The sequence below is a fragment of the Hibiscus syriacus genome, unplaced genomic scaffold (genome assembly GCF_006381635.1).
Source record: "Hibiscus syriacus cultivar Baekdansim isolate YM2019G1 unplaced genomic scaffold, ASM638163v2 tig00111238_pilon, whole genome shotgun sequence".
Taxonomy (NCBI): Eukaryota; Viridiplantae; Streptophyta; class Magnoliopsida; order Malvales; family Malvaceae; genus Hibiscus; species Hibiscus syriacus.
This window is the reverse complement of record NW_024063030.1, coordinates 653,790-680,095: the sequence shown is the minus strand read 5'-3', so window position 1 is coordinate 680,095 and position 26,306 is coordinate 653,790. Positions and strand designations below refer to the sequence as shown.

The 26,306-nt window shown below is 35.0% G+C and overlaps 4 protein-coding genes and 2 pseudogenes across 4 annotated transcripts; 3 read left to right on the top strand and 3 right to left on the bottom strand.

Annotated features, from left to right (window-relative positions):
* Positions 1 to 495: 495 nt before the first annotated feature.
* On the bottom strand, positions 496 to 25,727 carry LOC120157184 (annotated as a pseudogene).
* Positions 1,650 to 3,023, bottom strand: LOC120157134 (chaperonin-like RbcX protein 2, chloroplastic). Its single transcript, XM_039168380.1, has 5 exons — positions 2,510 to 3,023; positions 2,349 to 2,440; positions 2,158 to 2,215; positions 1,978 to 2,043; positions 1,650 to 1,890 (listed from the first exon to the last, which is right to left on the bottom strand). Exons 1-5 carry the CDS (start codon positions 2,852 to 2,854, stop codon positions 1,768 to 1,770), a joined length of 684 nt encoding a protein of 227 aa, XP_039024311.1. The 5' UTR covers positions 2,855 to 3,023; the 3' UTR covers positions 1,650 to 1,767.
* LOC120157131 lies at positions 3,979 to 8,002 on the top strand (annotated as a pseudogene).
* Positions 8,443 to 12,182, bottom strand: LOC120157130. Its single transcript, XM_039168377.1, has 5 exons — positions 12,046 to 12,182; positions 10,805 to 11,119; positions 9,628 to 9,829; positions 9,002 to 9,230; positions 8,443 to 8,679 (listed from the first exon to the last, which is right to left on the bottom strand). Exons 1-5 carry the CDS (start codon positions 12,139 to 12,141, stop codon positions 8,457 to 8,459), a joined length of 1,065 nt encoding a protein of 354 aa, XP_039024308.1. The 5' UTR covers positions 12,142 to 12,182; the 3' UTR covers positions 8,443 to 8,456.
* LOC120157185 lies at positions 14,182 to 15,606 on the top strand. The gene is made up of 2 exons (XM_039168414.1): positions 14,182 to 14,470; positions 15,226 to 15,606. The coding sequence occupies exons 1-2, from the start codon at positions 14,182 to 14,184 to the stop codon at positions 15,441 to 15,443; spliced, it is 507 nt and encodes a 168-aa protein (XP_039024345.1). The 3' UTR covers positions 15,444 to 15,606.
* LOC120157135 (phenylacetaldehyde reductase-like) lies at positions 16,193 to 19,687 on the top strand. Its single transcript, XM_039168381.1, has 6 exons — positions 16,193 to 16,477; positions 17,002 to 17,171; positions 17,422 to 17,613; positions 18,371 to 18,533; positions 19,063 to 19,249; positions 19,406 to 19,687. The coding sequence occupies exons 1-6, from the start codon at positions 16,357 to 16,359 to the stop codon at positions 19,554 to 19,556; spliced, it is 984 nt and encodes a 327-aa protein (XP_039024312.1). The 5' UTR covers positions 16,193 to 16,356; the 3' UTR covers positions 19,557 to 19,687.
* Positions 25,728 to 26,306: the final 579 nt, after the last annotated feature.

The following is a 26,306-nucleotide window of genomic DNA, read 5'->3' as shown; positions in this document are numbered from 1 at the left end:
AAATGATGAAGGTTAAAATGCCTAAGAAAAAAAAATAAAAACCAAAGTGATTATTATGTCAAATGTTATGAGTTTTTAATCATAAAATGAAACGTTAGTTAAAATACTCAAAAAATAAAATAGGAAATAAAATTATTATTTTGATATTGGGGTTTAATTTTAACATTATGTCTAAAAAAATATTATTCTCTTTTGAAGTCTTAAATTTGAATAATTATATATGTAAGACATGTATTGTCAATAATTAAAAAATTATAAATAGATATTATCATTTTATAATATTTAAATAAAAATATATTTTTGAAAATATCAAAATTTAATCTAAATCGTCATTTTTATAAGTTAGCGTTGATGTGGCCATAAACCTAGCTAAACCTGTTGAAATAGCCTGATAATAACGATATGGAAAGTATTAGGCTTTTCAGACCTGAACCTGCAAATTATTGTGATGTGGCCCGATTCATCATGGAAATGGTGTGTGGACCATTGCTGGTGAGAAACATACAGCTGTGTAAATGAATCGAATTTTAATAAATAAGGTTATATATATATATATATAATATATATATATTTTAATATATTTATATTTAGTTTGTGTTTGTTTAAATTTTTAATATTTATTTACGTTTATTTGTTTATTTTTAAAGGTATTTGTATAGAATTCGTTTAGTGTTTATAAACATATTCATTTAACGTTCAAGAACAAATTTATTTATATGTTCAATTCATCAACATGTTCATTTAACGTTTGCATGTTTATTTGTATGTTCAAAAAATGATGAAATTATGTCATTAGTCCTTACACTTCTTAGACTTCACAGTTTGAACTCTAAAATTTATTATGTGTTCAATTTAATCTCTATCTTTATCAATATTTAAAATGTAAAAAATGAATAAAAAGAATAGAAGAACCGGATAAACAAGTTGATAAGCAAATTTATAAACGAGTTGAGCTTATTCGTGAACTTAAACGAATAGAATGTACCTCTGTTAGTATTTGTTACTTTATTTAAGAGATTCCTTGTCAAGTCTCCCATGGACGCAGAACTGCTGATTAGAAATAGAACCATTAAAAATTGTTTGCGAAGAAGTTTCGACCTTTTTAAAGGGCCTGGTTTAAAAGGTTCGAATCAATAGTAAAAACTTCGAGTTTTCCGGTCTGGTTGAAGATCTGAGCGCATACCGTAGATCACCACGGTATAGGTGGAATGCGACCTCGAAACAAGATTAATTCAGCACACCATATAGCAGCTGCTGTTCTGCTACCACTAACTTTTAGACAAGCTGTTTTTGCAAGTCGTCTAGACCAGATTGTTAAATACATGAACTCGTGTTGGACTTAGTTTAGTTGATTTATGTAACCACCTTTGGCATCCAACAAGTTTGAAGTTCCCTATACATTTGCCAAAGAAAATAGTTCAATGCACAAGTTTGAATCTCATTGAGCAATCTCAGCTTCAGTTCCCTCCATTAGAACCATCTGAAATGATGGGTAGTATTTATATACAACATTCATTTGTCACCATACGTTGATCTTGTCGATTTTACAGAGAGGATGCCTAATGCTAATAACAGAGATCAGAAAGAAATCAGATAGAGTAGGGTCCCTCAGCCAATCTTCTCGGTGTTTGTATCATCGGAGGGCGATGGGTAGTATTTATATACAACATTCATTTTGTCACCATACGTTGATCTTGTCGATTTTACAGAGAGGATGCCTAATGCTAATAACAGAGATCAGAAAGAAATCAGATAGAGTAGGGTCCCTCAGCCAATCTTCTCGGTGTTTGTATCATCGGAGGGCCAAACAACGGTCTCCATGAGCCGCTCGCGCATCAGTTCCAAGTTCTCGTCCGAAATCTCTTTGTATATTTGAGCATGATCGCATTTCTATACCAACACAACACACAAGGTCACAACATACGTATATATTCCGTTTGTGTAAGTATTATATATGCTGAAGAGACTTTTAATTACCTTAATCCATTTCCCATACAAATGAAGCCTTGTTATCATCACTCTTTCAGCAAGCTCTTGCCTCTCCTGTCATTTCCAGAGATGAGTAACCTCATTTCTCTTTGTTTTATTATATATAATACTTAATATTTTACATTTGTGTAAGAAAAACATTAAGAAGAAAAGACTCTTTGACGTCACCTTGCCAAGGATACGTAAGAAACGCTTGCCATCACTGGGCTTATTTGCTGCTGCAAACCTGACAAAATCACAATAAATGAATTAGACACCTTTCCTTTCAGCCAAGTTCAAGGTAAACAACAGGGTAATCAGAAACAGAACAAACAAGAATATATTTGTATAGAACACTGGACACCAGATATGCCACTTACTGATAGAACCATGTATATTGTGGTGGATTCATCTCATAGAGCTGATTCAGAACAGTCCTCACTGCTTTGTACGTGAAATAGTTGAGTAATTGCTGCAAAAAAAAAAAAAGGAAAAATCAGTCACCAAATAGCAAACTTATCAGAATTTACCAACATCTTACCATTTTAACATCCCCAAAAGTATCTTCATACTGCCCTCCTAAATTGTCGATGACCACGAGTTTTCGATCCTTACGTTGCTTCCTTGAACTCTTGTTCAGGGCACCAGGAATCATCTTGTAAGACAACCTCGAGTCATGCCATGAATTTACAAAAGAGCTGCGTAATTCCAGTGACCCTGGTTTTGCGATGGCTAGCTTTCTTTTCATTGAATTCCTCCTCTGCATGACCCACTCCCCACCTGGTTTGAAGTTCATGTTGGTGGATGGCAATGCATCCAAGCACAAATATGGAGCTGTTTGAGAGTCCATAACTGACGAACCCACCACAGACAAAGCCCCCACCATCTTTGTTTTCTGGGTGACCTGAGCTCAAAGTAACAAAAGTTGCTGATCAAGCCTCGAGGTTTATTATCCAAGAAACAAAGGGATACCAACTAAAGAGAATGATTTAGTTGGTATCCAAGAAAGTGGGGGTTTGAAGGTGGGGAGTCAAAGATTCATGCGCAAAGGGAAATGGGTCTTTGTTTTGTTTTTTTGGGGCAAAGGGAACGTGTGAAGAATGAGGTGCTTTTGTAAGGGTGGGTGAAGCTTAACCAGGCAAAGATTTTGAGGTCCAAAATTGTCCAACCCCGATTTGGTTAGAAAAAATACAACCGAAATCAAAGAAAACTTAGCTTGCATGTGTTTGATTATAGGGCTCCAACAAGTAACGACCACCTGGACGGTTGCCTGTTATTTGCCATCTGTTTGAATCTTGCCGTCAAAACGTGCTAAATCCATCAAGCTGTTACAACAACTAAAATTCGTTTTATCTTCTTCTTCTCCAAGTTCTTTAAGTAACTAATATTAAAAACATCTTTAAAAATGAATTTCCATGAAAAAAAACATATAGGACTGTATGAATAGAAAACAACGATAAATTGAAGGCTGTGCTTAATCTGGAACGGAGCCATTGTGCCCATGCAACTTTTTTTCTTCTTCTCTAACAAAGTAACACTGATCAGAGAGCAAACAGAAGCTGTCATACCCAGCCAAAACTTCTCCAAATCAAATATTAAGGCCCCTGTTCATTTTTCTTAGCAAACCTTTTTCATCCTCTCTGAAACGACCTATAACCATCGTGCTATTGTGTTATTTTTTAATCAACGACGACTTCAAAATACATTATTCATACAGGGACAGAGGGAGGGAAAATTAAAGTGATTATTTAAAAAAGAAAAAATTGAAGTGACATATATATTTCAAAGTGATTGAGAATTATATCGTTCAAATTTGAATAGGAATTGAATAAACAAGTAAATTAAAGATCAAATTATGATTGAGTTAAATATTTAATTAATAATGTTTAAAATAACTATTTTAAGACCCTAAAAATAAAAAAGTAGGGACAAGATTGAAGCCGTCGACGCGCCTATAGAAGGAGCAGGTGGATAAAAGCTGGAATCGTAACAGTAGGTGACGCGATCAAAGCTAACTCTCACATTTGAAAAAATAGGCAATGCCTGTCTCCTTGACTATCTGTTTACTGAGAGTTACAGAGAAACTAGGTATCTCTCTCTCAACAAAAATCCCCAAATTTAGGGTTTCTGTTATTCTCGGTTGCACGGTAAGTGTCTTTCTCGATTCCTTTTTTTATTGGTTTATCATATTCTGATTGTCTTCGGTTGTTTCCTTCCTTCTTTTTTTAACTTGGAATTGCAATTTGTTGTCTTTTTAAGGATTTTGAGAAATTTGTTGTTGATTTTGGAAAATTTAAGAGTTTTTGGTTGTTAATTTTGATGAATTTTCTTTATGTGGGGATTTTGGGTTCTGTAGGACGACAACAAGAGGGATTTTTCTATTTGAAAATTTAAATTTGTTGATTCCATGCAGAACAGGAAATAAGAGTTTTGAATTGTGCTTGAAAGAATATAGTGAAAAATGCTTAGCTTAGAGGAAGGTTGTAAGAGACCAAGGAAAGAACTTTGTTGGGACTTCAAAATGATTTTTTTTAATTTTCAATTTGATATTTTAAGATAATTGAATGTTGTTTGCAACGAGGTTGACTTCAACTACTTCCACTGCTGACATTCAAAAAATAAGTTTGGAAATGGTTTTCGGAAGGTTCCCTTTTTTTGGGTCTGGGTTTATAGATTCTGAAAAATGTTTCAATGTAGCTTCTTATTATTTGGTTAAGAAGAATAATTTGTTTTGAATTTTCTATTCAGTCTAAAAGTCTTTGTGGTTGTTGTATATTTGAATTAAGTTTTATCTTCAATTTGAAGCTGGCAATAAGAAATTGACTACTATTTGTGTGTATTAGGAGGAATGCAATTGAAGTCTGAAGGTGGAAGGCGATTAGAACCTGATCTGCATGGTGTTCCTCCAACTGCACTTTATTCTGAACCTTGGCGGCGTAATAAAGGTTATGTTGCCATCTTCCCGGGAGTGAGAGGAGGAAATGTGTCAAATTCATCTTCAGGGGAATGCCTTAATGGTTCAGAGTCAAATGATGGCCAGACATTGTCCAACGGTTGGGTAAACAAAGAGGGCAATGTTAATAAAGAAACACAAACTGCTACATCGTCTTGTTCAGGTACTTCACAGTAATACCTGTAGGAAATAACTACTAAAATTTCATATGTATGACCAGTCTTGAGAAGGTTTCTGATGGGTCATATTGTTTATCATTTCATGACTTTCAAGACTGTTCATGGATCTGTGGGTTATTCAAAATAGATATGCGTCAAGGTTCTGTCTACTATTTCATGTAAGCCTTGGGGACTTTCCAAATGCATTGGGAGTATTTAACAGACAGATCTAAGTGGTCTGGTACTCTAGTTTAGCATTTAGTATCCAGAAGCTGAGAAAACTGGTGTTTCATCCATTCGCGTAGCCTTACATGGAAACCAAAAATTATCAAGAAACCTAGTTCAAGACAATTAGTCTCTCTTGAAGGTTATAACTAGATAAGCCAAGCTGTGGTAGTAACATTTTCCATGCCCACCATGGAGCATTAGTTGCCATAGCATGTTGGTTTTTGCTGGCTCTTATTATTCCTTTCATCCTACATATTTTTGGTTTTGGTGCTAATGTATTTTTCCTCTGTTCATTTTCAGTTGGAAATGATGGACAAGAACATCTTAATTGAAGCAGCATGTTGCATCTACCATGCCTGCTACGCATGATGAATGCTTCACACAGCCTAGCCATTCAATTGTAAGTGCATCAGGCTCTAGATTTTTTTGACATACAGTTAGAGCCTTAGATGTCATAGTTTCAGAACTTGCTATGGAAGAATCCCTAGCTTTCTTTCAATCTTTTTGCAGGTATGTGCATCAAATCCTTATCAAGATCCATTTTATGGAGGAATGATGGCTGCTTATGGACATCAGCCTTTGGTATGGAACCCTAGTTTGTTTGATCTATACGGTCAATTCAATATGCTTTCTGATATTATAATTTGATCATTCTATTTTACTTTTGTATTGAAGATATTTTTTCCTTTAGTTTTTGGCCCCCCCCCCTTCTCCTCCTCCTCTTACATAAACACATATATGGATTCATAAGCACATGGATATATGCATATGTACAGCCTTACATATATTATAGATATACATACACGTGTGTGTGCAAAGACAGAACATAATAGTTGTGAAGTCATTAGTTGGAATGAACCTGGCATTTGCCCTCTCCTGAGGCTAGCATAAGGATGTGTATGTTCATTTTTGGGGATTTAGATTCTGGAAAACGTCTTGCGGCAACTCCCTAAGTTGAAGGACTTTATTTTTCCCTTTTGTACGTATAGATCTTAAGGAACCTTGATTAGTATGTTTTCTTACCCTGTGAAGGGGTAGTTTACCCAATCAATTTATATGAGCCAACCCATTATTGTTTTTTACAAGTCTCTGCTTGGCAAAATGTCTCATGTTTTATGCTTAATGCTGCTCATGCTAGCTGGGTTTGAATGTTTCAATGGGCTTTTTATTTTATTTTTTCATTTACACCTATATTCAAACCAACTCTACATCCTGGGCTAGCCAATGCCAGTATTAAAAAGAACGAAATTGCTGAAACTAAATAAAATATGTATCATGTTTGAAGTTCACAATTAGGTAGTTGGAGACCTATATTTGGCTCTAAATTCTGTTCTCCTTAGTCTTTTCCTAGGTGTCCAGTTTTGCAGGACAGTATCCTCGGAGACTTTGCTGATTAGATGAATAGAGAAACATGCTTTTGAATTTCAAGTTCTTTGCAATCCTTTATGGTTAGTGAACCATTGCTCCATGATACTGACTTTTAAGTTTCCTTTCTTCCTATGAAAAAGAAGAGGTGGTTGGTGAGCATTAAAAAATGGCTGTTATGTTTTACATGTTAGTTTGAAAGGATTTTCTTCTTTCCTTGTTTTGGTAAGTGGGTTGTTTTCCGTCCTTTGCTTTGCCTTTCCCCCCCCCCCCCAAACTCTTTCTTCTTTTGTTTGGCGTTTGATATTTTGGGGATTGACATTTGACTCAAGGAAAACGGGGAAACTTACTGGGTCTTAGATTTTACGTATGTTAGCGGGCATCAGTCACCTGCTTTTCTTCTGTTACTGCCTTTTTTGTTAATAAATATAGTGAGAGAAATCTCTGTAGCAAGATCATCAGTCACCTTCTTTCAATACTCGACTATCAAAACAGGATATACTTTCTCAGTAGTAAATGTTTGAAATGACCAGGGTTATCCTCCATTTGTTGGAATGACCCGTGGAAGAATGGCTTTGCCAATTGAGAAGGCACCAGAACCTGTTTACGTGAATGCCAAGCAGTACCAGGGAATTTTAAGGCGAAGGCAGGCACGTGCCAAAGCAGAACTTGAGATGAAGGATATTAAAGTCCGAAAGGTAGATATATATACCTGCATACTCCTTCACTTGGTCAATCTATGCACTTTATCAAGAGATTGTCAAATAATTATTTCCTTTTTAATGTTTCACATTGAATTACATGCTTATTAGAGTTTGAATGGTGACCTAGCGAGACGCATGTTATTTTCATTTTATTTAACATGTGGTTCTACTTTGGTTCCAAATGCATGGCATCTTGCCTTTATCCTTGTAATACCTGCTCTTCAATATCCTACAGCCATATCTTCATGACTCTAGGCATCAGCATGCTATGCGCCGGGCGAGAGGTAGAGGAGGGAGTTTCGCAAAGAAGACAGATGCTAATTCTTCAAAACAGATGGAAGAAGACATAGGAACAGGGTCGGGTCTTGCTCTATCATCTCAATCTGCTAGTTCAAGTGGTTCTGAACCATTTCCAGTTGATTTTGTGGAAACCTGGAACTCCACCCTCAGCCAGAAGGAAGCAAGAGGGTCCCTTATGCATGGCACCCATCATATCAACAGCAGTGGTCATTATCAGAATCTTGGGGGTACCATCTCCTCTAACCAGGCCTCTCATAGGCCTCTTGCTATCCAGTGAACAGAGAATGCCCCTCTCAGAAGCCTAAGGGTTTAAGACTGTTGTCCATGATCCTCATCTTGACACTAGATTGTCAAGGCGGCAAATCATTCTTGGCTTTCATCTTTGCTATTAGATTGTGTATGCAAAGGGAGAAGAGATTGCAAGGAAATAAAGAATCATTCTTCCCAAGTTGCATTCTTGTACAGATGGTGTTGAATAAAACTCAAAACTTTGTTTTAGTTTGTGGGATGCCTTTCTACAAACATGTTGGATAAATGTTGGTATTAGTTTGCATTTTGAGACATTGAAACTTGGGCCTGGTTATAAAGCTTGGAAATATGAAATCACTCTATAAAAGGTTACCAAAACACATCAAATGTTTTTATGGATGTATGGTTTATACATCCAACAACATCGCTGCCCTATTGTTAGTGCTGTAACCTACCCTTATAAAAACACAAATTTGATAAATAACCGCCTTATTTTTCTCTTCTCTCACTTGATCTATCTACCAACATGATCTATCGGATGTTATCATTCTCGTATTGATCAGATTCCTCTGAACTTTCCGTTTCATCGGCAGATGTTACATTCTCCAACTGTAAGGTTACATTGCTCTCATTTGAAACATTGTTGTTTTCTGTGGCATTAAACACCGTCTGTTTCTCCATCATACTGGTCAGAGCCAGGCTAGGAGACCATTCAAGAACATCGTCAATTATATTATACATCCGCTTTTGATACCTGCAAGGTAAGGTAAACGTAAAAATTTTGGATGTACGACGGCAAAGGATTCCAATAACAATAATGGTTCAGAAAGATTGAGTTGTTTAGCATGCCAAACAAAGTAAATAAATAAAAAGAGGAAAAATTGTACCTGCCAAAGATTATAAACAACCTCATAAAAACCCAATTTCTATCGACAGTATTACCAACTAAATATACTCAAGATTTTCACAAACTGTATCAGTTTTGTTAAAGCAATAAGATTATTGAACTACTGTGCCAAACAACAGAAAAAGGGTGCCTTCTAAGTAAATATTTAAAGAAGAGCAGATTAACTGACCTTGCTCTATCAGCCTCATTAGGGGCATGGTGTCTAAGCAACAATATGACCAACATAGCCACTATTGCATAGAACAGCCTTGCTGTCCATTTTGGCCGCTCTTCTTCATCTTTTTTGGGCCAAAAACGGAATAATTCTCGCAATGTTGCCTCCTCAGCAAGAATGTTAGGGAAGAACCAAACACGCTTTCCTAGAATGATCCATGCAGCACCAAATATTGTAGCTCTCACTGCAAAATTTGTAATTAAAAGAAAATGAAAGGATTATAATAGGAAGGACTGATGATCGTATGATAGCGTAACATATATGACAATAGGATTATGTGACTAAAACAGGGGTTTAAATGTAATGCAATTCTTAGGTAGCAAACAAAGCCTTGAATGGAGGAAAAAAGATCACGACAACAACAAATCTTTGCTCAACCTGAAAATCAAACTAGCAACTAATTCTTTCTTCAGCCAGAATCATTCAAATAAATTTCTTCTTACATGGTAAACCAAAAATATTTAGTTTTTAATACAATCAAACGCATCCTAATATAGTAAAAGAACTAAACAAATTACATAAAGAAGGACCTAATATATGATAATATAAAATAATATAAAAATGAATACAGAAAAACTTACATAAAAGCAACGAGAGAATAAGTAGAAGCACTCCCACACAACAGTAGAGTATTAGTAATTTGCATCGATGTGGATATACAGGAAACAAGCAAATTGCAAGTGTCAACACAGGCCAGATAAATGAGAGAAGTGTTTGCCATAATGGCCTCTGTTTTACAAACGTCCATGCAAAAAACGCATCATTTTCAGAGAACACTTGTTCCTGCAAAAAGGTCAGGATATAGGTAAATCCACAAAACAAGAAGGCATCAGTTTCAACAGGATATTTGAATCTGTTTTTTTCAAAAATAAAAAAGAGGAAGAAATTTTTTTCTGCAAAATAATCACATGGATGATAGAACAGAGACAGCTTAAACCAAATAGCCATAGCCAATTGCAAGAACAAAGGAAAGACTGATAGAATGCCTATGTTAGCATTCCAAAATTCAAGCATCTTGGGACTTTGTTCTACTTCCGACGGCCATCTTCTTTTTGTAATAATTAAAAGAAGTTATGATGAGATAAAATGAACAATGCAAATTTAAGAAAATGCATATTATTTTCAGAATTAATATGAAGAAAAAAAACGAACTAGAACATCAAAGGTGCGCAATGGGAGGAAGGGGGGAGGGTAACTTGTTAAAATCAACTTTGCAGGAAAGCAAATGACAGTAGATTGTAATAAATATAACATCATATTTCATAGAAAACCTCAGATCCCACAGCACATAAATCGTCAAAGATACTAAGCCTTGTTGCATAGGAGACTTCTAACTTGAGGAACCACTCAATAAAATGGAACAAGCCCCTAGGACTCCTCTCAAATACATATGTATATAAAATATAAAAACTTTCAGAATATATAATATATTTAAGTTCAAACCAGTGATATCAAAGGGCAGACCATACGTACAAATCTAACATAAGGTATTTGTAAATACTAAGCACATAATCTTGAGGATTCTCCGGGAAAAAAAAGTTCGAGCAGCATCATAGGGCAGAGTAGCAGTACAGGTCTTGTCTGCATTAAGTAATTGTGGAGAAATAACTCTTTTCATATATCAAGAAGATAACTCAGATATGCATACAACATATATACATGTTTGTTTATCAGAAATTCAAGCAGCTACAACACCTAAGAGTAAACGCAGTATATGATTTATAGACTATTTTGAAGTTAAACAAGTAAAAGACTCACAGGGAAAATTTCTAAATGTGCAGGCCAGGTAGACAGCTTTTTCTTCCCTGGACGAACAGTTTTCACCACACGGTCACAGCGCACCAAAAGATTTTTTTGTAACAAAATATCGGCAATATCTTCAGCATCTAGATTTCTATTTGACTCGAGTATCTCTTTAAGCTCAGGATGATTTTTCATAAAGCTTACAAAATCCTTCCCTCTAAAATATTCAACACGAGTTTCCTGCAAGACAGCCCATCTAGAAACCAAATCTTTGTGGTCCCTCACTTTCTCAGAAAACAACTGAAACACATCCTTTTTTGTAGCTTGTTTCTGGCCAGAAAGGAAATTATACAGAAAATTAGAAAACAAAAAAATAGAAAATTCATTAATTAGGTTCAACAATAAATGCTTGGCAGTACGTCCATACTTGAAAAAACAACTCTAAAATCCATATCACAAAGATCAAAGTCGAGCATAAAAGGCAATACCATCAGTTAGTTGGGAAAACTGACAACAAATCATAATTGAGCACAAATCTCAATAGCATCATAGAAAGTCTAGTTGTTATCATAGATTCGTACCGCATTGGTAAGTTAAATTACCATTTTGCTCCACCATGGAAGCAACATTTCCTGAGTTAGCAGGGCCAAATAATCAGAAACTAAGGCTTGAAAAAAAAAACGAAAAACAAAATGAAAATGTGCAATTGATACTTTCATGACCTCTATATTGAGTTCCTCTTCTTTTAATCCGTACTATGACAATCAAACTCTTCGCATAATTTTAGTAATAGTGGAAACAAAGGATACCCGAAACTGAAACATTCTAAGACAACATAGCCCTTTCAAATGTAATGAACAATTCATACATTTGAAACCCGAGCCTGAGAATCTATCCCTTCTTTGCTTTAGTGCTAAAGGTAATTAAACAGAGCATTACAAATAATAAATTAAAGAAATAAAAGATCCTGTAGAGTTTCCGGCCCCAGCTCCTCAAAAGAGAGAGAAAAAAAGGAAATGGTATTACCCTGTTTGGGCTGGTGCAAACAATTAACACGAATCCATATCCATCTTTCATTTTTTCTAGAGATATATACATGTACTTTTCCTTGTTCAAGAAAATGTGTAGTATTTATACTAAAATTCATGACATAAAAAAATTCAAATAAAAAAAGAAAATAAACAAGAAGAAATGTCAAATAAAAGATGAAAAGAAAAACTAGATCAAAGAAATGAAATGAGAAGGAAAAAGCAAACTCTAGGAGGAGTGTCGGAGCCGGGATCTCTGCTGTCGTTTTGAACGGAAGCCGAAGATCTTCGGGCTTTCTTCTTCTCTGCTCCTGATTTCTTCATTCCTTTTCTTTTCCCGTTTTCTCTCCCTCTCTCTTTGTTTTCCTACTAATTTTTTTTCGTATTTGCGTTTCTTTATTATTTTCATGGTTTTCATAACCGGACTGATTAACAAACCGGTCATACTATCGTTTCATTGGTTCAACCGGTTGAATCGGTCTTACTGATGGGAAGAATCGGACGATGTCATAATTATTTAAAAAATTAAATAAAAATATTTAATAAAAAATAATTTTTTATATCACAAGTCATATTCAAAGCAAGTCATAACATATATAAGTTAAAAACCATAAAATCAAGTGAAACAAAATGATTCAAATTAACTACAACATAATATTTAAGGTAAAACATATTAAATAATAAATATAATTATATAACTATAATTAAAAAATAAATTTGGGGTTAAAAAATCATAACAAAATGATATTTTTTTGTTTAATTTTTTTAAAAAAATAATCTCACATGGTTAAGAAACATAGATTTGCATCCCAAAAGTCTAAAGAGTAAAAATATGAGAACAAAATAATCTCACATTACTAAGAAACATAGAAGCGCATCACAACTAACTTCTATAAATAATATATGTAATTTGGCATTCAAAATCATGGAGCCTTTTGGTGAGCATTGAGTGAACTATTCTTTCACTTCAATCAAGCTCGAATTTTAGGCTTCAATCGAGCTTCTAATTTTTTTTTTGAGTTCAAGCCTTTTTGAGTTCAAGTTTCAATATTATATTTCGAGTTTGAGTTGAACTTGATAATTTTTAGCTTTTGAGTTTGAGTTGAGTTGAGCTTACTTTTAAAGTTTTCAAGTTCGAGTCGAGCTCATCAATACTCGAGTTCGACTTGGCTCGTTTAACAAATGACGTTGTTTGGTTTAATTTTTTTTTTAAAAAAAATTCCGGTTTTTTTCCGGTTTTCAGCCGGTCCGGTTCGAACGGTTCAACGGTTCTAGTCGGTTCACTAATAGCGGTTCAATCGGTTTAAATTAAACCGGACTAAATAATGATTCCCAGTTGAACCGGCCGGTCCGGTTTAATTTTCAAAACAGAGATTATTTTGCTTTTGTTTTTAAGATATAATATCTATCTATATGGAGAGTGAGTTAAGTAACATTCTAAATTATTACAATAGGTATATGGTATTATTAATAAAATACGTATTAGAATACGTTTTTTTATTAAATATCATAATAAGTTAAAATATTATATTAAATAATTTTAGTTTTTATCAAATATTATCATTTTTTTATTATTTATTGTTAATTTTAAAGAGTATTATGTGATTATAAGATAATATATGTTTATAATTTTATTTGTTATTATTGCTAACTATTAATAATGCATACATATCTATAGATGTAACTAATCAAACTCAAAATCTTGAAAAATAACGTTCTATTTGATCATTAAGATCACAAAGTAAATTTATTAATATCTTATTAAATTTTCATAATAAGTTTAAATGTTATATGTAATCTTCAAAATTATTATTATTTTTTATTTTATACCTTTTAGTTTCTTTATATTCTCCCTTCTCGTAGTGATAAAACATCAGTTTATATTATTAAAATTATAAGTTACAAATCATTAAAGATATTTATTTGATAATAAATAAAAAAGAATTTAATGATTTCATTTAAGTTAATTTTTTAGTAATATTATTAAAAATTAAATCCACAATCTAAAGAAAAGAGGAGATATTAACTAAAAAAATTTAATCACTTGTTTTATAAATTATTGACTAATTTTAATTATTGTTAAAATATAATTTTTATCCCAAAAGATATATATATTTTTAAAATATTATAGGCTTCACTATATTCTTCCATTTCCCATTTTTAAAAAATTAATTAGATAAATTAATAAGCAATAATTTTAATTTATAAAAAAATCAATTAAATCATATAATTTTGGGATGCAAAATAATGCTAAGCAAATTGCCTTAAAGGAAACGAAAAAGACCCAAATAACCCTGTGAAACTATCTTCAAAGGTCATCAGTGGCACTGCCATCCATTGCCAAACATTAAAAGAGATACAGAAATGCTTAGTCTCCATTATTTGCTGCTTCGAAGCAACCGTTCATCACCATTTCCTCCGCTCTCTCAATGGGTTAAACTTCAACATCAACATGGCGGGAGTATTACCTGTAATTTCAATGCCAAGAAGAAAACCAACTTACCATCATCGTCTTCTTGGATTGCTCATGCAGTGGAGAAAGATACAGAGCAGTTTGAAGTAGACCCAGAAAAGGCTAAAGAAGCCCTCAAAAACCTTGACCAGCAGCTGCAAATCCTCTCTAATAAACAAGTCAGCACCCCTAAGATCAGAGGTACCTGAGATATCCCTTCATTTTTATCTTTAATTATCTGCTGTTGTTTATGTTTTGGCAACAAATTGTTAATTAAATTCATGGACGCTGTCTGGGTTTTATTTTAGAGTAATTTTCTTTTATCGTCCTGCTTAAACAAAAAGAAATCAAGTGAATGGCTTAATCAGTATAGGTAAAGCAACGAGTAAGTAGCAGCATCAACTTGGGTTTAGCCCGATTTATTCATTTAATCTTTATTAGCGATGACATTTGTTGTATTTCTGGAGTTATTCTTTCGCAAACTACAATCTGTAAACTAAAATCTTCGAAGTTTGGTAGCCAGTATTTTGACAAGATTATTGAAAAGCCCGAAAGACTTGTCGGTGTTAAATTTACTAACCGATGATTACATTTATTTACTCTGTTAATTTGTGAATAAAAAATCATGATGTAAGGTCTGATACAGAAGAACAAATACATAAACCCTATACCATCAAGGAGAATGGATACTTCTTCTTCTACCTCTCTCTTTACCTGAAGATATATGACATCGTTTATTATCTTTAATTGTCTCTGTCTATCGGTCGTAAATTGATCCATTGCGATTGTCCATCTAAATAAAAAAAAATGAACCGCTTTGATTCTATCAACAATATTTATCGGATTTGAAGTTGGAATTTCAACATCCACGAATCCTTCTCTTATCCAGACATGGATATCACTAGTCTTATTTACTAGCTTGTAGTAGTAACATGTTTACTTTCAACTGAATGCAGCTGCAGATGTAAAGCTTACGAGGGATGAAATGGTAGAAGATAGACCAGAAATTCCAGGGTCTGCCCTAGCATATTTAACTGTTGCTCTCCTTACTTTCACAATCTTCTACAATGTGTTGTTTTATTCGGTGATAAAGCCGTCCATCGATGGACCAGAGTACGATCCTCAACCTAGCAGCGCCCAGACTGAGTCAAGAGGTGCAGCAGTTTTGCGGTAGTCCTTGCTCCATTAACACCTCAAGTTTCTTTCCAGAGCTGCATCTGTTAATCAGCATCAGAATTTTAGTCATATATGTGTTTATTAAATAAAGTCCCCAGAAGAATACGATTATTGTGGATCAGGACACTGCATTATCACACTTGACACGAATGCAATCCTAATTAGCTACCAAACACTGCTTTCCCACTCCATTGAGTGCCTTTTCTATTGCTTTTTGTTCTTGTTTCGAAAAGCAGGTTCAAAATCATATGAACTAAGTTGAACTTTGGAGTTCAAACTATGAAGCCTAAAGAACTTAAGGACTAGCGGCTTAATTTCCTCATTTTTCTTTGTTTTGCAAATAAAAGGGTATATATAAGAGAGTGTTGGCTGTTCAACAATAAACAAAATAAAATAAATATGATATTGAATATTTATATGAACACGAATCGAACATAAACATTTTTAAAAATAAATAGACGAATACGAACATAGCTTTTTTGGTTCAAGCTCAATTTATTTATATCTTTAATTGTACGAATATTTGACGTGAATATTGTTCAAGTAAATCGTGTATAATTATCATAATTTTAAGTACTAGTAATGACGTCTTTTGAATATTGAAATTCGATATTATTTACAAATAATCCTTGTAGAAAACCACCACTTTTTTGTGTAAGTAAAAAAATTACACGCGCTAATAATATTGTACTTGTTAATTGCATGGAGCTGTTTACAAGAGAAATGAATGACAATGGCAATTAAGTAAGCTAGGAGACGAGATTGTTTGTTAAATATAGCAAACGCAAACATTGCATTTGAAAACGCAACTGTCAGAGAGGAGGAAAGAATTAACGATCTGCAATTTCCACCCACAAAAGAGAGAACAATTCCCCCTCCTCCAGAAAAAAGGGAACAACAAAATAGAAATCATGAGCACCGGAGAAGGGAAAACCGTGTGCGTTACTGGTGCCTCAGGTTACATTGCTTCATGCCTTGTTAAGCACCTTCTCCTTCGTGGTTACACTGTCAAAGCCTCTGTTCGTGACCCAAGTCTGTTCTTTTCTTTTTTCATGTATCTCTTCCTGCTTTTCCTTGTTTCATCATCATCATTTGTGTATCTTCTTTCTGGGCTTTGAATCTATTTTTATCTTTTTTAATGTTGATTCTTGTATCCTTCTTGTGCTCTGATCGATTACTTTGGTGCAGGTACGTGTCTCATACATGTTTATTCAATTCTTTAGCGATTTTTCATATATCTGGAAGATCATTCATTTGTCATTGTTATGCTCAATTACGTGCCAGACATAGGTATAGGATATGAATACTCCAAAAGGAAAAAAGTCCGAATAATACATGTTTCCTCTATCTTTAGAGGTGATTGAAAGAAATGTGGAATGCTGGAAAGGGGTATAGTTGCTTGATGAGAAAGAAAGAACTGACCATACAGGCATCTGCTATTTATCACGAGACAACTTTTTTGTTTCTGGCGTTTCTCTTGTTTGTTCTTGTATGAGTCACCTAGATGTTCCCTAAACCAGTTTCAATCATTTTAATTAGTTACTATTCATCGATAGGTGATCCGAGAAAAACACAACACTTACTTGCACTCGAGGGCGCTGAGGAAAGGCTGAAGTTGTTTAAAGCAGACTTATTGGAAGAAGGTTCCTATGATTATGCTGTTGAAGGCTGTGAAGGTGTTTTTCACACAGCATCTCCCTTTTATCATGATGTCACAGATCCACAGGTTGATGTTCAATCCTTTTTGTATCCACTGTGTTGTTTTCTAATGCGACACGGTAAAAGTTGCCTATCCTGTTAAGTTTTTTCTTTTATATCATCATCCATTAGGAAGCTATTTATTGCAGACATTCTAATCTTCATAGTTTCAAATGTTGTTTTCAAATGTTAAAGTCTTTTCTTTTTTCTTGGCTTGGATTTGACTTTGATGTCTCTCCTCAATTAATAAGCTTTTAACTCTTCATTTCTCATCTCAGGCAGAATTACTCGATCCTGCGGTGAAGGGAACACTAAATGTTCTGAATTCATGTGCTAATACCTCTTCTGTCAAACGAGTGATCTTGACATCTTCTATAGCTGCAGTCACTTACACTGGGAAACCTCGAACTCCAGATGTTGTGGTTGACGAAAGTTGGTTTACCGATCCCGAGTACTGTAAGAGCTTAAAGGTGAGTATATGTGCTACACATCTGATAGTGTATCGACATTCTGTTGTGTTTTATATGTAAATTCGACCTGTTGTACTAAAATTAGTACGGAGAAAGAAACAAAAAAAGGATTTGTATACGGAGATACGTTCAAATGAAAGTATATTAGATGCAAATTGTTCATTTCTGTGCTAGTTACTGAAAAACAAAGATAAATCATGTGAAATATAACAACATTCACTGAATCTTACTTTTGTTTTCTTATTATTATATCAATGCTCGAATATAGGTCCAGCTTGTACGAAATGTGAGTTTGAGCTAGTTGAAAAACTAGCTTATCGGTGCTTGTTCAATCAAATTGCAGAATAGGTTCCAATTTCATAATTTCTCTAGGTTTCCGGTCTCGATATAAATAATTTAGCTGTAAATTTTTGTCAACATACGAATGCATTCCTCTGAGTTTTCCTTCTGGCATTATTGACGGGTGGATTCGAGCTTCTAGAGATTAGGATTTTAACTATTAACAGCAGGCATATCCTCTAATTGACTTGTAGATTGGCTGGATAGTAGGTGGAAACTATGAGTCTTTTTGACTTGTAATTGGCTACTTCTATGTTAGAAGTTGTTTATGCTATCTCCAGTATTCCATATTTTAGGGCGTGGCTTGGAGTTGATGCTGTAACAAGTTGCCTAATATTTTATCATGTCACTGTTTTATATATATATATATATAAATAATAAGAGGGTATTATTTCTGAATGCCATCGTTTTTATTCAGCTCTGGTATGTAGTCTCCAAAACCATAGCTGAGGAATCTGCCTGGACATTTGCAAAAGAGAAGGGCCTCGATTTGGTTGTCATAAACCCGGCAATGGTGATCGGTCCTCTTTTACAGCCAACACTTAACACAAGTGCTGCAGCAGTTTTAAGCTTAATTAAGGGTGATTTTTGCCTGGCTACTGTTTGCCTTCAAACCCTGAACATGCCATTTGCTTTATATTTGATGATCAATATTCTTTACCCTAGTGATCGAGAAAATAGCACGTGTGCGCATACACACACTTTCTTTAATGATCTTCTGAAAGACACACTTAAACTTGTATGCCTCTTATAGGAATAAATAATACCCTTCCAACATATTGCTTCCCTGGTAAATGTCAATTGATTGAAAGGAAAATTCAATATTAAGGCCTGCTAATCAACTCCTCATGCTTGAAATTTGTGTATACGTACTGTAATAGTATCCCTGATAAAAAAAAATGGCAAGAATTTGCATGCTGGAACTCCAGTTATTATAACCTTGCTAACTTCTAATTCTTCGATAAAATTGTAACTAGTTGACAGAGTTGCCACTCCTGCATGCCTTTCGAGAAGAATGTAGACAATGCATCTGTTTTAGGGATTTCTTTTGTCTAAGTTTACACCTGCTGAGGTTATCTATCTCTTCTCGATCCTCTGTTCTTTCTGCAGGAGCAGAAACATTCCCGAATGCAACCTTCGGTTGGGTTAATGTAAAAGACGTTGCAGATGCACACATCCAGGCATTTGAGATTCCATCAGCTAGTGGAAGATATTGTTTAGTCGAGAGAGTTGCACATTGCTCGGAGGCTGTAAAGATCTTAAGTGAGCTATATCCTTCTTTCCACCTCCCAGAAAAGTAAGTTTTCAACTTCTAAATTTTAAAGCATACTACATGACTACCTCTGAGCCATGTGCTTCTCTTTCTCTTCTTGATCCTTCATTGAATGCTCGTATTTTAGGTTATATGTATTATATACTGAAGCAGTGAGCGGTTTTGATAAATTGGTGGCAGATGTGCAGATGACAAGCCTTATGTGCCAACGTATCAGGTGTCAAAGGAAAAAGCATTGAGTTTGGGAATAGAATTCACTCCCTTGGAGGTGAGTCTCAAGGAAACTGTTGAAAGCTTGAGGGAAAAGGGATTTGTCAGTTTTGATTCTTAGTAGCTCTCTTTGCAGCCCCTCCATAACAAATAAGTGGTGCATAAGCTTTTTGATGGCTTTCTCTTCTTCTCTTCTTCAAATTTCTTGAGATATTGACCTTTTTGCAGTTGCCTGCTGGTTATATTTGTTTCAGATGATTTAATAGGGAAAATGGTGATTTAATAGTGAAAACTACGTTGACTTCACTTCTAATTTTAATTTAAGCTGCTCAGTTTGTTATGGATTTCTGAAATAATCACTCCAATGGCCTTTTTGTCAAATGCCAACAAGAACAAGGTACCTTTCCAAAGACTTGTTTATGAAATTTGAGTCAAGTTTTGTTCATCCTTATATCCATCCATGTATACATGTAGGATAAACAAGCAAAACAGTATATATAAAATATCCACACGCACTCTGTATATTTTCCTCGGTTTTTTTTTTCTGTATAAGCAGACATTTAGCAACTAATCACAAACAAACATCAGCTATTCAACACAATAATCAACAATCACATATAATATAATATATAGCAGTGGCATATGATCAATGCCTTCGGTTATATAAAAAAAAAGAATTTAGTGTAATGGAGAGTTAAGACCCTCTTGAGAAGAAAGAGAGTGTAGAGGCTGGTGTCGCTTGGAAGACCTTCCTGAAGGAGGGCCCTTTATCAAGATGCTCAATTGTCTTCTTGGCATAAATTTCTTGAAAAATTGGTGAAGCCTTTTCGTCTTCAGAATCATGAAGAAGACAAGGCGGTAGCATATGAGTATGACCACCACTGCAGTTAAATCCCACCACTTGGACCGATCCGTACTCCGAAGTACTGCGTGATGATTTGATTGCAGGTTAGTTTCTGATCACCTGGTAGTAACGGATCGAATTCGAGGCTGATGAAATCATTCTTGTAGGCACCCTACATCATTGCATAGTTAGTGATTGTGATGAGCAAATACTTTACTAATTTAGCTTCATTAATAGATGAATTTCATACCTGAAGTGCCCATGAGCTAAAACTGATGTATGAAATGTGGTAACGCCAGAATATCATTGGAAGATCAGGCAGCAACCTGAAGAAGCCCGATGTCATCATTAGAATCCTCTGAAAAGTGATGATCTTGCGAGTTAAAATAACTGTTAGAGAGCTTGAAAAGATGATCAAGTAACTTTGTTTCGATTACTTACGATGATTCCGGCCCCAGTGATGATTCCCATAAGGTAATTGGGAACCAATGAAGCTACCACCATCATGAGGCTCTCAATCACAGTGATGCTGAAGAAGATATTGAGGCAAAAGAACACGTAATGCGAAAATCCGGATAGTAACTTCACCAGGTAAAATGTTATTGTTCCTGTGATGAGTGCAATAGCAACCAGAAATGGGAATGAGGACAAGAAATTGGAGAGTGTATAAGCTGCAACTCCATAATATCCATTCAGCCTTTCTTTATTAAAAACCTGTTACAACAAACAATGGGAAGTATCACATGACAACAGCAATGTTATTACCTTCTTTAACTCAACTGAATCACAAAGACTATTTCATTTTACCTTCATTTCTTCGATGAAGGAAGGAAAGCCTCCGATCGACATGAAGGTCATAAAACCTGTGATGAATGCACCACAAGCTACACGGGCAAGAATTGCGGTATTTCTGTTGCCAACATCATAGAAGACGGTTCCGACACAGATGGATACAAGTATATATATCACAATCCTTGCCCAGAAATATCCTGCATCTCTACAAATGTTGACAAATGATCGTTTTGTCAATGTTGTAAGTTGTTTCAATCATGTTGCTTCACTTCCACTGATTGCTTCTACCTCAAGTCCTTCCTGAAATCACATCAACTTTTTTTTCAGGCACTGTTTTGCATTTTAGACTTTTAGACATCAAATTAAAAGCTATAGTTTTGATTACTTACAATTTTAGATATTTCTTGAATCCTAGCTTTCGCCGCTTTCGCATACTTCGAGTGCCGGTACTTCTCGACGAGGGCAGCCATGATTTGTGCTGTTGCCATGCTTGTGAAAGGATCCGAGCTTGAAGGTTTATCCTAAAGAAATGAGATTAACTGTCAGTGTTTGGAAGAATAACTGTAATCCTAATTCCAAACAAATTAGAAAACTCTGGAGCAATACTTACACGAAGTCTTAGAGAACCTTTCAACGTGGCTGTTAGGCATCGAAGTCCGAATTTATACATCGGAGGAAGTGATCCGAAGGGTTTCTTCTACTTGGGCATGGAAAACCAGCTTTAGCAAAGATCTGTGAAGATCAAAGCTAAGGAATTAGATTACAGGCATATCAAAACTCATGCAATTAGGTAATGCAAAAGCTTGTTTGTTCCATGTTCCTATACCTGGACAGCCATTTTTGCCTCTTCAAAGTAAACAGTATCGCCTTCAGATAACAATAAAAGGTCATCAAACAATGCAAAAACTTCACTACTGGGCTGGTGGATCGAAGAGACGACGGTCCTGCCATCGCGAGCTATGTTTCGGAGAGCTTGAACAATGAAGAAAGCAGAGGTACTGTCGAGGTCAGTAGTAGGTTCATCGAGGAATAACATTTTGGGCATTGTGAGGATTTCGAGGGAAATGCTAAGTCTCTTCTTCTCCCCACCACTTATTCCTCTTAAATGCCAATTACCAACCACTGTGTCACCACATTCATGAAGACCCATATCCATGATTGTTCCCTCCACAATGTCTTTTACTTCATCTTTGGTCAAGTACGCGGAAGCCTTAAATGAGCCGAGTATGTTAGAGTTTCTCTTACTGTTAGAGTTCCCAACATCACATGCTCCTGTGTCACATAAGCCTGAAAATTTCAATCAAATTTATGTGTCAGTGAAGATTCTTTGATCCCAAGTGGTTCAATTGAACATAAATTTTGAAGATAACACACATATGGTTATTAAATTGAGGAGTAAAAAATCTTAAAACACCACCATATTCTAGCCTCGTTACCACATTTCTGGCGAGCCTGCCTGCACCAACAATATCAAGGTTTTCTTTTACCTCAGTAAAATAAAATTATCTTAATATCATTTATGAATAATCATATCAGATTATCATTTTTATAAAGAAAATGATTATTCGAATTAGATTTAATAATTAATGTCAGTAAAACAAGCTTATAATTAAAAACTTTTAATAACGTTTTTTAGTTAATAAAATATTTTTTTAATAATTTAAGATGATTATAAGATAATACATATTCATAATTTTTTTAGTTTATTAATAACTTACCACATTCTATAATTTTAACTCAAATTCTTTACAAAGAAAGAAAGATGAATTAATGAAAAACTATATTTTTTGTCCAATTTTTTTTTGCACAAGTCAGTCCAAGACATTATCGAGCCGGAAGGTAATCCATTGAACCATGTCCTGGCGTGATCTTTCAAAGAATATGAAAATAACTTCAATTTCAACACATCTTCATGTACACCTTGTCGTCGAAAGGAGTCACAGACCTCTAAAAATGCCCGAACATGTTGCCTTGTATCCTCATGAGGAGCACCACCAAATTGTCCAATCAAGTCTAACATGTCGAACATATCCGGTTTGAGCTCGAACTGGGTTGCCTAAATCTTGGGAGCTACAATAGCAGGTTTTAGGTCATCCAAGGTGGGAGCTAAGTGATCTCTAATAGTACGTGGTCGAGCAACATTCCCAACATTTGGAATTGTCGTGACATTTAGAACTGTAGGATCCTTCACCTGATTTTGAACAACATGAGCCTCAGGTTCAATATGAAATAATGGTTATTTGGGTCTTTTACGGGTCATGCGACAACGTAATACCTGAGAAAGGTAAACACAAAAACAAGTAACTATGTACAAAGAAAAAAAATAAAACGGTGCAAAAACTAAACTCAACATCTTCAATTGCCAATCCCCGGCAACGGCACCAAAAACTTGTCCGCGATTTGTGAGTACTAAATATGGGTGCGGAAATATATGCAAGTATACACAATCGAACAAGTAAAACACTGATGAGTGAGTATCGTATCCACATGGATTGGAGAGATCTTGAGTAAAGTTTATGCACTATTCTAAAGTAACTAAGTGTAGCTAATGATATTCACAAATGAGAATGTTGTGGCAAAATGGATGGAGATGTCGTGACAAATTAAATTGTGTTTAGTGCAAACAAATGAAAATGCAAAGGTAATATAAAATGTAAATACTGGATTTGATTATCAGGACTTTAGACTTCCTCACACGACAAGCTATTATGGGAATGAGTGATAGGAGTTACTTAGGAAATTTAAGTCTACTTCTCAGAATGATCTTACTTCTATGCCTTCTCTACCCGACAGAGTTTACTAAGGGTGCCCTATGCTATCTCTAGTAAGGGACTTGACAGATTGAAGATGTCTTGGCAAATCCGATTGGCGTTAGCTACTACAGGGATCCTATTGGTCCAGATAATAGGATATGTCTCGGCAATACCTTTTTGCGGTAGCATTAACATCTAACCTATCGCTCATACACAACTCATTTTAGTAGAATGAAATCCTAGCCTTATCTCTAAGGTCGATTAGGCCTAATTACTATCTAGAACCCCTTGCTTATATGGTTCCTCCCTAGTTTCTCTCGAACACTAAGGATGTGCTACCTAGACATTCTCTCAAACACTAAGTAATATACTAAGGAACGACTACTCTCGTAGCTCCTACAACCTTAAGGCACTAAGCTTCATAAACAAAACAGAATATAACATAGAAAAATAATCATTCATTAAAGCAAAACTTAAATATCCAAAATAAACTCCCACCAAATAGGATTAGTTCATTGTGGGGGTTAGAAATAAGCAAGCACAAATCAAGTTAATACGTTACTTACAACCCAAACGATAAAATATGAAAGCAAAGAGCAAAGGGAATGAGGAAAAGCCTTCGACGTGCACTGTCGAAGCTTCCCTCGGCCACCACGGACAGTCCTAGCGAACTAGCTCCTCTCGGATGCCTAGAATGCCATTCCCTCTAGCTTGTCAACGGAGGAATGCCACGGCAAAAAAGATTGACGGAAAAAAGAGAGATCTTTTTCTCCGAATTTTTAGGCTCTTGGCGGCTGTGTAAAAGTCTCTAAGTCTCTTCAAAAAGTCAGGTTTCATCTCTTATTTATAGGGGAGAATGAACCTAGGGTTTTGTGTTAAAATTACACTAGTACCCTAAAGTTCATTCATTTTATGTGAGAGTCGGTATAAAGATGGTAATTGGCCCCTCCTTTATGGCTGATTGCAAAAAGCACTTTTTATGCCATGACAGCTGACTCTTACTAAAAATATTTTCTTGGACTTTTTCTGCCCAGAAATACCGTCCGAGTTGTCGTGGCAATCACATTTTGCTAAGTAATCTCATCATGTCATGGCAATTTCATTTTGCTTATCATTGCTCCCAAATTCTGCACATCATCAAACAAAACACCTTCCCCATAAAACAACATTGATTACAAAATAAAAATGTCTCGGCAAACATAATTCCACCACATGCAACTATATGCTCCTAAATGCATCTATATGATCCTATATGAGCTTTTAGACCGTCAATAACTTAAGTGAAGAAATGCGTTATTTAGGTTTGATGAAAAATTCACTCTACTTATAATCAGTTGGTCTGATGAGATGAAACACTATATTCTTTAAACAAAGTTTAGAGGTTTGAATCATAACGTTTGTGAAAACAAACTAAGCTGGAAAAGTCGTCTTTGTCTCTACAGTATCCGATTCGGATTAATCGATTAATAAATCGAAAACAGATGATTATACCAAAAAATAATTCATTCACTCTCTCTTAATCGAAAACTAGGCTGGAAACCTTGATTTCATCACCTAATTGTGCTGATACCGAAGCATTGTAAATGTTTTGCATTGCGGGAAGAACATACTGAGCTTCAGGGTCGTTTGGTCTTATTTCGTTCCCGACTGCTATGTATACAATTTTTACTGCTGGAAAGAAGGCTAATATGTTGTTTTGGACCCAAGCGTTTGCAGTTGAGGGAGTGGAAAGGGATTGAAGGTCTCCATTGGGAACACCGAGGATTAGTTCTGTGTCTGTTCCTGCAAGAGCCTGGAGAGTTGCTTGGTCTGCATCGTAGAGTCTCATTTTCCCGATTCCATTCGACGTTGTAGAAATTGACAACGTGGAGAGCATAGGGCAGATTATCGGCAATTCTGCCATTGCATACGCCAATCGGTTTTGTTGCGCCTAAATCACGTACAAATATAAACAATTTACTTGTTATGATCGCTGCAACAAATGTAAAAAACAGATGAGGAAGGACAGAAATCGAAACTATTATCGTAATGCAGGCTATAAAAATTCCCAGGATTAAATGTGTTGCGACCATGGAGGTTCTGTTAACACTTTGGAAATCCATGGAGGTCATGTATTTTTCTTATGGAATTCACTATAACACTAGGACTATATATATATATATATATATATATATATATTAAGATACGTATATTTTGATCATTGCATATTTGCTTTCTCTCGACTACCACGGAAATTGAAAGTACGTAATAAACTCAGTTCTGCAAATCAATGAAGTTAATAAAGGTCACCAAGGCAATCAGACATGATAAAAAAAAGTAAAGTGTGAATCACATTAAATTATGGTTGATATTTACTAAATAATTAGTGTTAACCTTATAATTGAAAATTTTATTATTTAGCATAGCTCTTTCTAATTAGGTAAACTATATTTATGATCACTTAAAATTCATTTTTTCAAATTATGTAATTAGGTCATTTAAT

Excerpts from the sequence above, each read along its gene's own strand:
- LOC120157135 (XM_039168381.1), top strand. The coding sequence starts at position 16,357 with ATGAGCACCGGAGAAGGGAAAACCGTGTGCGTTACTGGTGCCTCAGGT. Across the intron at positions 18,534-19,062 it reads AGTTTTAAGCTTAATTAAGG|GAGCAGAAACATTCCCGAAT; the intron begins GTGATTTTTGCC and ends TTCTTTCTGCAG. Across the intron at positions 19,250-19,405 it reads TCTTTCCACCTCCCAGAAAA|ATGTGCAGATGACAAGCCTT; the intron begins GTAAGTTTTCAA and ends AATTGGTGGCAG.
- LOC120157134 (XM_039168380.1), bottom strand. The coding sequence starts at position 2,854 with ATGGTGGGGGCTTTGTCTGTGGTGGGTTCGTCAGTTATGGACTCTCAA. Across the intron at positions 2,441-2,509 it reads CTTTTGGGGATGTTAAAATG|CAATTACTCAACTATTTCAC; the intron begins GTAAGATGTTGG and ends TTTTTTTTGCAG. Across the intron at positions 2,216-2,348 it reads CAATATACATGGTTCTATCA|GTTTGCAGCAGCAAATAAGC; the intron begins GTAAGTGGCATA and ends TGATTTTGTCAG.
- LOC120157185 (XM_039168414.1), top strand. The coding sequence starts at position 14,182 with ATGCTTAGTCTCCATTATTTGCTGCTTCGAAGCAACCGTTCATCACCA. Across the intron at positions 14,471-15,225 it reads CAGCACCCCTAAGATCAGAG|CTGCAGATGTAAAGCTTACG; the intron begins GTACCTGAGATA and ends AACTGAATGCAG.
- LOC120157130 (XM_039168377.1), bottom strand. The coding sequence starts at position 12,141 with ATGAAGAAATCAGGAGCAGAGAAGAAGAAAGCCCGAAGATCTTCGGCT. Across the intron at positions 11,120-12,045 it reads GCTCCGACACTCCTCCTAGA|AAACAAGCTACAAAAAAGGA; the intron begins GTTTGCTTTTTC and ends CTTTCTGGCCAG. Across the intron at positions 9,231-9,627 it reads TATTCTCTCGTTGCTTTTAT|TGAGAGCTACAATATTTGGT; the intron begins GTAAGTTTTTCT and ends CAAATTTTGCAG.